We start from the raw sequence: 13,440 nt of genomic DNA on the forward strand, positions 1-13,440 counted from the left end.
TCAGCGATAGCCAAAACGTTGGTGTGTTTTACTTACAGATGCAAAGCACAGCATCATAGGGGCTGCTATGAAGACAGTTAACTCCATCCCAGCCAGACCCACTAGACGCATGCATGTAAAAATCTGTGCTTGTTGGAAAAATGGAAATGCACATTCTTACAGATGCACATATGTATGAATTTGCCTAGAAGCAAAAATGCTCCCAGATCTCATACAATACCAAAGCATTCTGACCTAACCAGTAATCTGCTTTGAGATAATAAAATCATCACTACTTAAAACAAATTTTACCTTCCTGTTACTACTTATTTCCCATTTTGTGTAAAAAAAGTTTCATCTTTTTTTCCTCTGTTCTGTTTTCTGTAAACTGAGATATCAAACTTTACTATACTTAATTAAAAAAAAAAGTGATCTGGAATCATTGCAAGTGACTAAGTAGAATTACTAAGGAGAATTACCTACAGAATGCAATGAAGTTTTGCTTAATATAAGCAATATAGCTGCAATATCCCACTTTTTTTTAATAGACCTATGTAATATTAGACACAATGCTACCAATTCCTGAGCACTGTCAATTTTCACTGATGTTTAAGATACAGATTCATACAGACTCAGTTCAAAACTGTGACACAACAATTCATGCACTGACTTCAACGGATCTGCACAAAGCTGGTTGGGCCTTTTTGTGTAATGCTGCTAAACTAAACCTTGAAAAGCTGAAGCAGTATAGCTGTTTCTCTTTTTAATGTCAGCTTAAAATATGCAAAAGTATTCTTAGGTATGGCACATGGATAGCTGCAGACTAATAGCTACCAAGCAAGAATATTCTTACCTCACAGAATATAAAATTTTAGGTTCCCCTTATGATTCTTTTTCTGTTATTTAGGCTTCTCTCTACTTCAGCATCCCTTCCTGCCCCTTAGGGTGGGACAATGTAGAGTACAGATGTTGAGTCTGATTTTGGAGCTGCTAAGCACTACTTTAATTAAAGCTCCTGGGAGCTATGAATGGTCTGTTCCAGTGAAAATTAGGGCCCTTATGCTTATCACTAATTGATTCAGTCAATTTGTTAACACACCTAAATCAGCTTTTAATGGACATGGTAAATTACTGGTTTCCATCTAATTGCAATCCATTTATAAAATATTAATGTAATTTAGAGAAACTGATGTAATCCGAAACAAACCTCATTTCTATCGCTACATGTCTACTGTCTTTTTCTGCAGGAAGATCCCTATGTTATGTACAAGAAGTCTGACAAGCCCTTGTATGGAAATGACAGATTCGAGGGTTATTGCCTGGACTTATTAAAGGAGCTGTCGAATATTTTAGGCTTCATCTATGAGGTCAAACTAGTTTCTGATGGTAAATACGGAGCCCAGAATGACAAAGGAGAGTGGAACGGGATGGTCAAAGAACTCATAGATCATGTAAGATTGAATCCCTCTCTCTTTATTCTCCTTCCACCTGTGGTATTTTATATGAAGCCACCCCAAACGAAATGTTTGCTTTAGTTTTCATTTTTTTACAGCCACTGGTCTGTCTTTACTTCCAGTTGTCAGAGTAGGAAGTCACATCGGTATGTCTGAACCAACAGTTTGCAGGTGTGGGGAGGAACCTGCCCTGCTGCAGTGGGGCAGCAGGCACCGTGCTAGCATGGGTCCTGCCCACCCCTTGGCTACAGACTCCAATGGCAAAGGCTGAGCTTCCAGCTCACCGCTGCCCTGCCGCAGCCTCTGACATAGTCCCCGTGGACATAGTCCCTGCCCAGACGCTCTGGCAGTCCTCGCCCGCGGTCTGCCCCGTGGCACCGGACTGAGCCCCGTGTCCCTGGTCATACCTCTCCTACTCACGTGAAAGTCACAAATGTCCCTCTGCCTGCAAAAAAGAGGAAACAGAGTATCGTTTACCCAATACTACCCTAACAATGTTAAATTTTGTTGCACACTTCAGATTTATAGTCAAATTTGGTTTAGTTTTTAATACTTGGGGGGAAAAAATGGAAGGAATAGTAGACCGTTTGCTGAACATGAAAAAGAATGAGTATTTTCCCATTTGTGTTTTCAGAAAGCTGATCTGGCCGTTGCTCCTCTCACTATTACCTATGTAAGAGAGAAAGTAATTGATTTTTCCAAGCCCTTCATGACGCTGGGAATCAGTATCTTGTACCGGAAGCCCAATGGGACAAACCCTGGTGTTTTCTCCTTTTTAAACCCTCTTTCTCCTGATATTTGGATGTATGTTCTCCTAGCCTGCCTTGGAGTCAGTTGTGTCCTCTTTGTCATTGCAAGGTAAGTCGAAGACATAGTTTTAGATGCATCCACATTAACTACCTCTCCTCCCATAGGTGTTGCATGGGCTCTGCAAAGTAGATACCGTGTAATACTATCCTAAGGGTTTTATCCAGTCCTAAAACATTATGTTCTAGAAAGTCTCTTAGTATTTTCACATCAACACTGCTATCACTTTTATATATTGCGATGTGATGATATTTTACTTTCCTTAAGGGCTGAATGGAGAGAAATATCCAATGAAATGTGTCAGCCTTTCTTTGTCAGTACACACCACCTCAGCAGACTACGTGTTGAAAAGCAGTTTGTATTACTTGCATGTAAGCGCTTCTCTTTTCCACTAACTGCATATAGTTAAAACGTGTGAAAGAGGATGTGAACATATTTTTGCTGAAGGATGTTAATTAGCTCAGCTAATTTCCCCTTGAAAATACAAGATAATGTGACTGGGAACCTGAGGGGACAATCTGCAAGGTGAAATATGCCCAAGGCTCTCTCCCAGCACTGTCCTGAGGTGCACCCTGCCTGTCAGTGGCAGGGTCCCAGTGATGTTCCTTATTCAAAACCAACAGGAAATAAGCACGTACACACCACTTTTCCAAATTAAGCCAAAGCTCATCGAGTTCTCAAAGGCAGGTGTGCCACAAAGTTTCTGGACCAGTGGACCACAGTCACTTCTCCAGAGGGCCAGCAGGGCACTCTATACCCTTATCATTGAACTTTACCTTAAAAACTCTAGACAGCTGATATAGTTTCACAAACTGGGTGCAAGCTGCTTATCGTGTCCTCAGAGACCCTGGACCACAGTCTGGGAGTCAGTTGCTCCAGGGCTTTGAACAAGAGCAAACCAAGCATGAAAGAAAATGAACTTAGAAACTTGTCAGAGGAAACTGGTCATTTGAGGCATACTTTTTTCTATACTCCTGAATAAACCTGGACTCTGAAGTGGCATAGTTATTGTCCTTTTCTTCAGATAGTAGCCTTGGAATTTTATTTCCAACCCTGTTTATTTGATCTCATCCTATCCTTCATTTTTTCTTTTTTATAATTTAAAACATAAATAGTTTTATTAATGCTTCACAGAGATTCATGCTTTGGTTCTTTTTGCTGAGGATCCCTAATTAAGCCTTTCCCCACTTCTGTTATGTATTGTTTTGCATATACAACAATATATTCCACATTAATAAAGTAAATGGAAAATAGCCTGAGAAAACTTTTATACTATGAAATATAAGAACTGAATTGATGTATCATTGGAAGTCCGCACATTCACATCACAGCAAAAGTAACAGAAATGCTGCAGTTTTTATTGCAAATGATGGCATTCAACTTTAAAGAGGTCAGCAATAATGTATATATTCCAATGTATACATACATATACCTCTTTCAAAGGTCATAAAATAATTGTAATCTGCATCATTATTTCCGATAATGTAGCACATTGTGCCTGACTTCCACTTCTGTGTGAGCCAGGTCAAATTAAGCTCTTGCTGCTCTTCCTCCAATTCACTGTTTTCTTTTAATCAAAAGGCACAGCCCTGCAAAACCTTTACTCACACGAGCAGTTCTGCTGAGAGTGACTGGCCTCAGACACACATTTCTCCGTGGTCCACTGAACAACCCTTGTTCCAGGTGGACAACCTATGTGAATGCTTTGCTTGTTGGCATGTTTCTATACTGGTACCAAAGTACAGAAATATGTGGGATTTGCTATTTCCTTTAAATTGCTGAGAATGTAAAGAAGGAGGAGGGAATTAGAGGAGGAGAGGTCATGGGTTAACTTATTAGTGTTGGCCCTAGGTAAAAGAAAGAGTTTATCCATCCCTGGCAGCTATGGGACTGTATACAATTAGTCATGACTTCCCACAAGCTCTTGCAGTGGCTCACTGTACCATAAATAATAACTCTTACTGTACGCAAATCATGATCTCATTCATGACTAATATTAAATCTGCTCGACTGTGACAGATTGAGTTTTCTGCAGTTGCGTGCCAAGACTAAAAACATCCCACAGTCCTCTCCACCTCAGAAAAAGCGGAAGGGAAAACAAAGCCCAAGTTATCCTTGGTGCTTCTATTTTTCAAAATAACAGCATCAAGTTTGCAAAAATAAATAAGCATCAGGGTCCTCTGCCTGCTCGCAGAGCTGCCTACACGCAGATGCGTGGCCAGGAGCAAACCAAAGGGAAACGCACAGTGCTCACAAATCATCAGCTGTGAAACCTGTTTGCTTTTCTTGGCTGTTAAATATTGCTCCAAATCACAGTGTAGCCTTTGGGTAAATCCGTAAGTTCGCCCTGTGTAACTGTTATGTTTTATTTCCGAAATCTTTCTAAAAAGCAGTAGTTCCAGGAGCAGCGTAACTAATGAAGCCCGATTTCCCTACAGATTTGTGTCTCATGGTGGACTGTGATGCAAATTGAAGTTTGTTTGTCTGTTTGTTTGCTTTCCCTGCAGCTGAAGGACTTGTAGGCGATCTTTCCCATGCGGATTAACTGATACGTAACGAGTTGTGAGCTCATCCTGAAGCTTCTTTCCTAGTGGGGCTACTAGTGCAATGTTTCACAACACTGCAGGAGCATAATAACCCCTAAGGCCTCTATCTATTTGTCAAATGTGCTAAAATTAGCTAAAAGGCTTATATGTCATTAGAGGTATAGACCCCTCCACATTCATAACACACAGCACAAAACCTGACACAAAAAAATATCAAGTTTGCATATCATTCTCACAACCCACCTATTTTAGGAAAAGAGGAAATGAGTGTACTAGTTTAGCAAAACAGTTAATATAATTTTCTGAATGTTTATTTTTTTCTGACACAAATGCTTTTTTTGAACTGATGCCTAAAAGCAGCGCCTAATTAGATCACAACTACATACGCTGAAGAAGTACACAAAATTGTGTTTACATGTCATCTTGATTTACTCTAGACTTTATAAATTTTAATTCAGTCCAAGATGCTAAGCCATTCTTACAGTCCACATCTAGACCTGTTCACATATCCAAATACATCAAGATTTCTGTAAGATTTGCCCAGTGTTTCAGCAAATACTAGTTAGATTGGTTTTAAGAACCTCAGAAGCATCCACTTTTTAATGCTGCCACAGTAAATTAGATGGTTAACAGTATTTTGACATCAGTTCATGGAAGACAAATACTTGGGAATAAGTTTCATAGACTGGGATAATCATCCTGTTATTTCTTCAGACTTTTCAGCAGCTGAATAATTTCTCATTTGTCTTTGAGCCTTATGTATAGCCCTGGCATTGTTATATTAATTTTTAAACTCAGACACTGAAGTTTTTATCGCTGTGAAGGGTTACAGACTGACAAAGCTCTTTTCCTAAGTACACTGGCAGTGAATGAACAAGGTGTTCTCTGCCAAGATTACCCTTTACTGCTAATGCCATATCAGCTGTGCTGTTGATGTCAATGATGGTAGAGCTAGGTAGCTGAGGTAACCACCAGTGGTGAATAATGCCATACCGAGCCTATACAAAAGGGTGCTTAGACAACCTTGAGCGTCTCATCTTTATCAGAAACCTCAGCATAGCTACTTCTGAGGGCCCAAAGAGGGAGAAAACCAGGGGAAAACAGCCAGGAGAACAGAAGGCCTGAGCAGTGAAATAGAGCTGAATTGTAACCCAGCCTCTTCTTAGAGCTCAGCACGGCAACAGAAGCACAAGAAGAAAACAGGCTTTTATTTCAAAGTGAAACAGAAATATATACCCTAGTACCACATTAAAATATATACCCAGAGCTATAATAATCATTCCAGTCCAGCAGAAAGAGTTTTGCTGACAGAATTTCATTGCCACTTCCTAGCAATTGCTGCTTTGCTCTTTCGGTGATGGGGACATTTGTGTCCAACCTACTGAATGTGGCTGTTGTCTGAAACAATGCAAGATCCCAGCCTTGGGCTTCCCAGTCAGGTCAGGCAGAGTTATTTGTATGTCTTCTTACTGTCCTGTGTTAGCACTCTGGGACCCTGTGGGTGAATGCTCAGCGTAGGTCCTCTTCACTTCTATGGTGATTGGCAGCTCAGACAACCTACAGGTCCTAATTCTGGGTCTCTTGTTAAGGATGTGTCTCCACTGTGTCTGCACAAACTGAGTTGGGCACAATGGCAGTACTACAGAACAGTTGCTTCCATTATTCTAGCAAAAATTTGAAACATATAACTTGGTGATTGCTTTTCTTTCAACTGGTGTATGCAGAACTGTTGTATCTTGAACCTGAAAACTGCGTCTTTTGTTACAATTTTTAATACTATCATACTAGTTATGGTAATATTGTGCAGCTAATGGCATCCTAAGCTACATACTGTTTCAATTAGTGGGTTCATTATTATCAGAGTTCATTACTTCAGCTAAGCAAGGCACTCTGCTTGCAACTGCGCATAAATTCAACACTTAATTGTATTGTTGAAACAGTAATTAAAATGTATTGGCGTGACATTGTCAATGAAAGCTATATTCATAACCGTCATGAGAAAGCACACAGCAAGCCACGCAGCAGTGGGAAGCAACAGCAAGCAAGGTCCCTTGGGGAGAAATGGTCCTTCAGGTAGCTCTGCCGAGTGGTGCACAGAGCAGAAGGGGCACGGGTTGCGGTTGCAGGACGGTGGGCGGGGAATAGAGCGGAGTTCTTCTGCTAAAGGCAATCCTCTGCGTAATTCTCTCCCAGCAGTGCCAACAACATGGCCCTAGGGCTTTCAGGCACTGCAGTTGCACCCGAAGGCCTTCAGACCATCGGCAGCCTTTTCTTCTGCTGCGCTGCCGCGGCGGCCTCGCGCAGGGAGAGCGCGTTCGGCATCCAGCATCTCAACCACAGACAGCTAACGAGGGTTGCCTTTGGCGGGCTGCTTCTCCTTCACTCTTTTCTCAGTGCTTTACCAAGGAGCAGCCACGTGGCTTCCAGTTGTCCCCCCGTCCCTGCAAATGCCTGTCTGTCCGTCTGCCCGTCAGCGGTGCGGGCAGGGAAGCTGTGGGGCGCCGCGGCAGCCTCAGCCTCGAGCGCGGGAGGAGACGGGGAGCAGCCCTGTGCTAGGTGCAGGACTGTGAAAGCAGCTCCTGGCATTGCAGCGCTGCTCCGCAGCTCGCACCAGGCAGCTGCGAGACGTCCCGTGGACAGCCTTTCAGCCGAGGTTTTCTTTTTCTTGTTTCCTTCATTAAGTCCTCACTTTGTGCGTTGTTCAGCAGGTTTGCTGCCGCTGTGTGTACTCTATTTGATGTTTACAGATTGTTTCTGTTAACTGCCACAGGTTTACACCATATGAATGGTATAACCCCCACCCGTGCAACCCAGACTCAGATGTGGTGGAAAACAATTTTACTTTACTAAATAGTTTCTGGTTTGGAGTTGGAGCTCTCATGCAGCAAGGTACACCGGTTACACTTCGTTATCGCACACGTCCCACAGTCTGCTCAAGGGCTTCTGTGCTGGTAAACTCCACCCTCTGTAAATACGATGTGTACTGTAAAACCTGATCTCAGAAACTGAGCGATAGAAGAAAGGAAGAAAACGACGTGCCACTGCAACCGGGAGCAGGCAGAGGAGGGGAACCTGTGAAACCCAGAATAGGGCTGCAGCCAGAGGAAGGAGGGGAAGCAGTTGAAAGGGAAGCAGGCAGGGCCACACGGCACTTTCTGGAGCTGAAACGTAAAATAATCACGAGAGGGATATGAAGTGCTTCATGCTGAAGTTGAGTTTATTAGTATAAGAGGTTTGGCAACAGGAAAATGTTGGGCTCCATCCCAACGGAAACAGTAACAGCCTTAGCTACCCTAGAAAAAACTGTTATAACTGCCAAACAAAAAAAGATGCTCTTTCTTCAGAAGGGTTGTTAAGTTTGTTGGCACTTGTCAAACACATTGTCTAAAACCAAAACCAAACCTTTTTTTTTATGGCTTTTCTGCAGGTATGAGTCCCATCCTTCTGTAAACGCATCCAACCCTAGAAGCATTAACTTAACCCAGTCACAAGTCCCTGTTGCTGATGATTTTGGAAACAGCTGACTTTTTACTCATTTGACAAGGGCAGTGAAGCTTACTCCATATGGGAAGTCAAACAGATATGTGTACTAAACACATTTGTTTATGGTGTGTATGTTCTAAGGTTTCCAATTAAATCACTATTCACCAAAACTGGGGTCCACTGAAAAGAATGGAAATATTTTCTGACAAATATTTCAAGTTGAATCAAAGCTGAGCAAAAAAACCCCACCCCATGACAACAACCAAAAAGGCAATCCAGAGGAAAGCCCAGCAGAACCTTGGTATTAAATTCCTAAACATTTAAGTAAGGAAAATAAAACCATCTCTGCATTCATCCAGGTACAGTTTATTCTTCCCTCTTTAACAGACATGAGTAGCAGTAAAAAAAAAAACACGAGGAGGATTTTTTTCCTAGATATGGTAGAGAACAAATTTTGATTTGTACCTAAGATGCACTTGCTTTTATTGGTGCACTAATGTATTGACAGGATATAGAGTTTCCTCATAGAAATTACTTTGAAGGAGGTTGCATGAAGGAAGAGCTGTTCTGTTTCGTTTTTTTGTTTTGTTTTCCTTCCAATTTATCAATAAAACACAGGCTGAGGTTTTACGGTATCAGGCAGGTGTGTGTATATAACTGTGATTGCCCTGTGTGTGAAGTGCCCCAGGATTTTGTGTTTCTATGTACTGCCTTTTTTGGAGTTTACCATCATCCACAGCAAACTGTGGGATGCAGTGTCTGCTCGTTACCACTACCTTGGGTACATGACAGTCAGCCCCAACCAGACTCTGCTTGTCTTTCAAGAAGGTTAAAAACAAAACAAAACAAAGAAAGAAAGAAAGAAAAGAAAGAAAGAAAGAACATTTGTAAGGCAACACAAATGTTTCCATGTACAAACTTGTGGTGCGTGTGATTGTAAGTGCATCATTGTTAATGTGAAGAGTTTAAACATGATGTGAATGGTTGTGAAACTCTGCAACTAGTGTTACGCTCTTTCTTGTTGGCAGCAGCTGCTTGTTATGCTTGATTGGAAGACACTTGTTATTAAATTTTAAAATGTGATGATCAGACTTTCTCTTTTCTACAGAGCGTGAGCAAAGTCTGGATCAGGATTGGCTGTCATGTCTGCCATAAAAAGGCACTAGAGAGACTTCAGCAAGTATTGTCTCTGACCCCGAGTCCTGCTAGCAACATTTTTATTTAGATGTTATTTCCCCTGTTTTTCCCCTGAAAGTCTCAGATGTGTTATGCATACTCTGAAAGCATCCAAACGGGGCACATTTCATCCAATTCATTCCAAGAAACTATCACTCTCAGAAAGGAAAGCTGTATGTCAGAGCCCCGGTTCAGCTGGGCAATGGGTCAGACCAGGAGTATCTGGTTAAGGAGAACACGCAGGGCGAAGCTAGTGAGCATGGAGCATATATGAATGTTTTTTGCTGGAATCAAGGCCCTTGAAAAGGTGAACATTGAAATAATTGTGGGAGTGATCAAAAGAGATGCTGGGCCCTCTTGGTTCAGCTGGGAGCAGAGCGTGCTCAGCACCTCACAAAAGCAAAACAGTAGCTCACTGCATAATTAATAGATTGTGGCATTTTGAGCTTAATTGAACTGAATGTATTCTGCTGTTTTTTCACAAACAACTTCTTGCTAGGGGAAATCGCAGGAGATTTGGCATCTCACCCCACAAATTCAGCACACAGAGCTTCTACGCCTACTCCCTCGTGCTGCCGTAAGGCTGTGCTGGCAGATTTCATGGTTGCTTGTTAAGATATCTGCAAGGTATCTGGCTATTATGGATTACTGGGATGTATATGTCAGAGCTAGGTATTGCATCAGAGTCCAAGTGTAGAAATTATATTTGTCTAAGCTGTCTAAGCTTAAAAAAAAATAATACCTTCAGGATGACCTGAATCAGCACTCCTAGAAGCCAGCTTTTGCAGGTCAACCCCAGCTTAGAAATATACACACACTTTTCCTGAGGGCAACAATACAAAAAAGAAAAAGATTTTATTGATTTTATTGCATTAAAAAAAAAATCTAATCTGAAAAGCAAGAAAGTATAACAGACCACAAACATAAACCCAGAAAGAGCTACAGCTCTTGAAAAAAGTTGTTGTGGTTTAACGCCAGCCAGCAACTAAGCACCACACAGCTGCTCGCTCACTCCCCCCCCACCCAGTGGGATGGGGGAGAGAATTGGAAGGAAAAAAGTAAAACTCGTGGGTTGAGATAAGAACAGTTTAACAGAATAGAAAGGAAGAAACTAATAATGATAATAATAACAATAACAAAATGACGATAATAATAAAAGGATTGGAATATGCAAAACAAGTGATGCACAATGCAATTGCTCACCACTGGTCGACCGATGCCCAGTTAGTTCCCGAGCAGCGATCCCCCCAGCCCCCCTCCCCCCAGTTTATATACTGGGCACAATGTCACACGGTATGGAATACCCCGTTGGCCAGTTTGGGCCAGCTGTCCTGGCTGTGTCCCCTCCCAGCTTCTTGTGCCCCTCCAGCCTTCTTGCTGGCTGGGCATGAGAAGCTGAAAAATCCTTGACTTAGTCTAAACACTACTTAGCAACAACTGAAAACATCAGCGTGTTATCAACATTCTTCTCATACTGAATCCAAGACATAGCACTATACCAGCTACTAGAAAGAAAATTAACTCTATCCCAGCTGAAACTAGGACACAAGTACATTTGGACTCGAAAATTTCAAGTGAGATTTTTTGCTTTTAGACTGCTGGCTTAATTTGAAATCCATGCAGCACCAGGGCTGCACAGGCAGAGCATCTGCTCTCGCAGTTTGGCAATCCTGTCAACCTACTCAAACCCTTGGGCTATGCTTAGCTTTGACCTTTAAGAGACGTGTCTATATGTTTACAAAGCTAAAAGTTAAATGTGTTTGCTGGTTGTTTGGAAAGTTTTTGCCCTTTCAGTCTTTGGCCCAAAAGTCACATTCAGAGTTTTTGCAAAGTCTGAAAATATCCTCTGTAAGATGTTTAAATTTCTTACAGAAATCATTAAAGAGCTGGGGAGAGATAATATGTCAACATGTTTTTCCAATAATAGAAATAAGTTTGTCACATCAAAAGCTTTACATGCTGAGATCTCCATTCACAGGCACTTAGTACTTTCTTAAGTCCATCCTTCATCAACAAAATAATTATGCAAAGACTTAACTTTGAAGTTAAAACTACTCCAGCGGCTGTCTAAGTGCTTTGCTGAACCAGATCCTTGAATCCCACATAATGAGCTAAGTTCAGTGGGGACGCCTCTAGAAACAACAGCACAAAACTTGCATCAGAATTCTTAGAAATATGAGTACCTGCGTGGCTTAAATACAGTTTATCTGAGCTGTTTAGAAGCTGTTTCAGTGCACTTAATACCCACACGTGCTGTTCTGTGGGGTTTTATGACAATGGCAGATCACTTTTTGATATTTTTTGGTGTGACATGCAGGCAGATCTGCTAAAACCTTTTCAGAGATTATGAGTGTTAAATACACTGTCCAAAATTTTGCATTGCCCTGTAGATCCAAAGGATATGTCCATTCACCCTCAGAATTTTCAAATGTAAACCGTATGTTTGTAATAAGACATGTTCTGAGTTTTGAGCTCAGGTTCACACAGGCCGATGAGTTCCCTGGAACCGTATTGATCACCCTGCTTCTGCTTAAGGTCTGTCGACAGGATGCACAGGGCAGGTTTCTCTTGTAAGGTACTTCTGCCAGGTAGCTTGTAAGCAGAATAGCATTCTGCTAAAGATCTCTGGTTAAAAAATTGATTACAGTACACTGGCAAAAAGGGATTCAGGAAATGGACAAAAATACTAGTATAGCTTGCTGGGGATGTAAGAGTGTAACATCACAATGAACATTAGCTCAGAGATGTAATGGGGCTTAGACCCAAGGATAATTCCATTTGTCATGTATCACAGCATACATCACCTTCACAGTGTGTTACCATTATAAATGTTAGCTGTGCATCTGTGAGGTTACTGTTTAAATCATTTTATCATACTACGGCTCATAAAAGCATTCTGTGCCAAAAACCAGTCTGTAGTATCAGGAAAGGCATCTTTCAACATCATTTTAATATGATTGTTTTGATGATGTTGTAACAGGATCAGAGCTGATGCCCAAAGCTCTTTCTACCAGAATAGTTGGAGGAATATGGTGGTTTTTCACCTTAATCATAATCTCATCTTATACTGCCAACCTGGCTGCCTTCCTGACTGTGGAGAGGATGGAATCCCCCATCGATTCAGCAGACGATTTGGCAAAGCAAACCAAGATAGAGTATGGGGCTGTTAGAGACGGATCCACAATGACCTTCTTCAAGGTAAGATGGCATCAGTCAGCTCTGTACGGTCAGACTGGCTCATGGCCCTCCAGTGATAAAAGGTGAGGCAGAATCACAACATTTGAAAGGATTAGCCTAATAGGTAAATACATCATTTTCTCAAATCCATAGAGGATCCTTCAGCATTATTAATGAAAAAGATGGGAGATTTTCCCCCAAGACATATGGAGAAACAATCTGATGCTGTACTGCTGTGAGGGGCAAACCCATGCCTTTGATGTGAGGATCTGAAGGGAACCAGGGCATGGACCTGGGCACATTCTCCTCCAGGTTGCTCCTCAGGGTGGAATCTCAGCTTCTTCCAGCTATTTGGCTAAGATCACTTCTGAAGGTCACATTTGCACCACAATAATACTGCAGGCAGTCAAAATGCAAGTTTGTTTGTCCCTTTTTTAAAAATGGTCCATGGACAATATTACACAGACTAATAATATATGGGCCACATACACATATGAACACATCTGTAAGTAAAAGATCATTTTCTGTGGCTAATTACTTTGTAGATAACTGCATTCTTTTTTTTTTCACTGTTAGTATTAATTACATACAAAATGGGTTAATATCTCATAAAATGTCAACATAAAAGCCAACAAGCTATAAATATAGGATATAAGCACAAAAATCCTGTGATGATTAGAATTAATTAGCAGCTTCATTGGTAGTCTCAGCAGGGAAGTTAAGCACTGTATGAACCCGTATCATGCTTTTCACTGTAGCATCTAAGAATGGTGTTTATAGACAGTTAAATATGCAGTGCCTTTAAAGAGGGTGAGACA

General features: G+C 41.4%; 1 protein-coding gene across 1 annotated transcript in view; it reads left to right on the forward strand.

Annotated features, from left to right (window-relative positions):
• The window catches only part of GRIK1 (glutamate ionotropic receptor kainate type subunit 1), a 174,289-nt gene that overhangs the window by 140,538 nt on the left and 20,311 nt on the right, over positions 1-13,440 (forward strand). Inside the window, exons 11-14 of the mRNA XM_075033844.1 lie at positions 1,227-1,430; positions 2,068-2,291; positions 7,557-7,675; positions 12,426-12,643. Coding sequence (XP_074889945.1) covers positions 1,227-1,430; positions 2,068-2,291; positions 7,557-7,675; positions 12,426-12,643 — 765 coding nt within the window. The remainder of the gene's footprint in view (positions 1-1,226; positions 1,431-2,067; positions 2,292-7,556; positions 7,676-12,425; positions 12,644-13,440) is intronic.

Source organism: Buteo buteo, chromosome 8 (genome assembly GCF_964188355.1).
Source record: "Buteo buteo chromosome 8, bButBut1.hap1.1, whole genome shotgun sequence".
In the NCBI taxonomy this organism is placed as follows: Eukaryota; Metazoa; Chordata; class Aves; order Accipitriformes; family Accipitridae; genus Buteo; species Buteo buteo.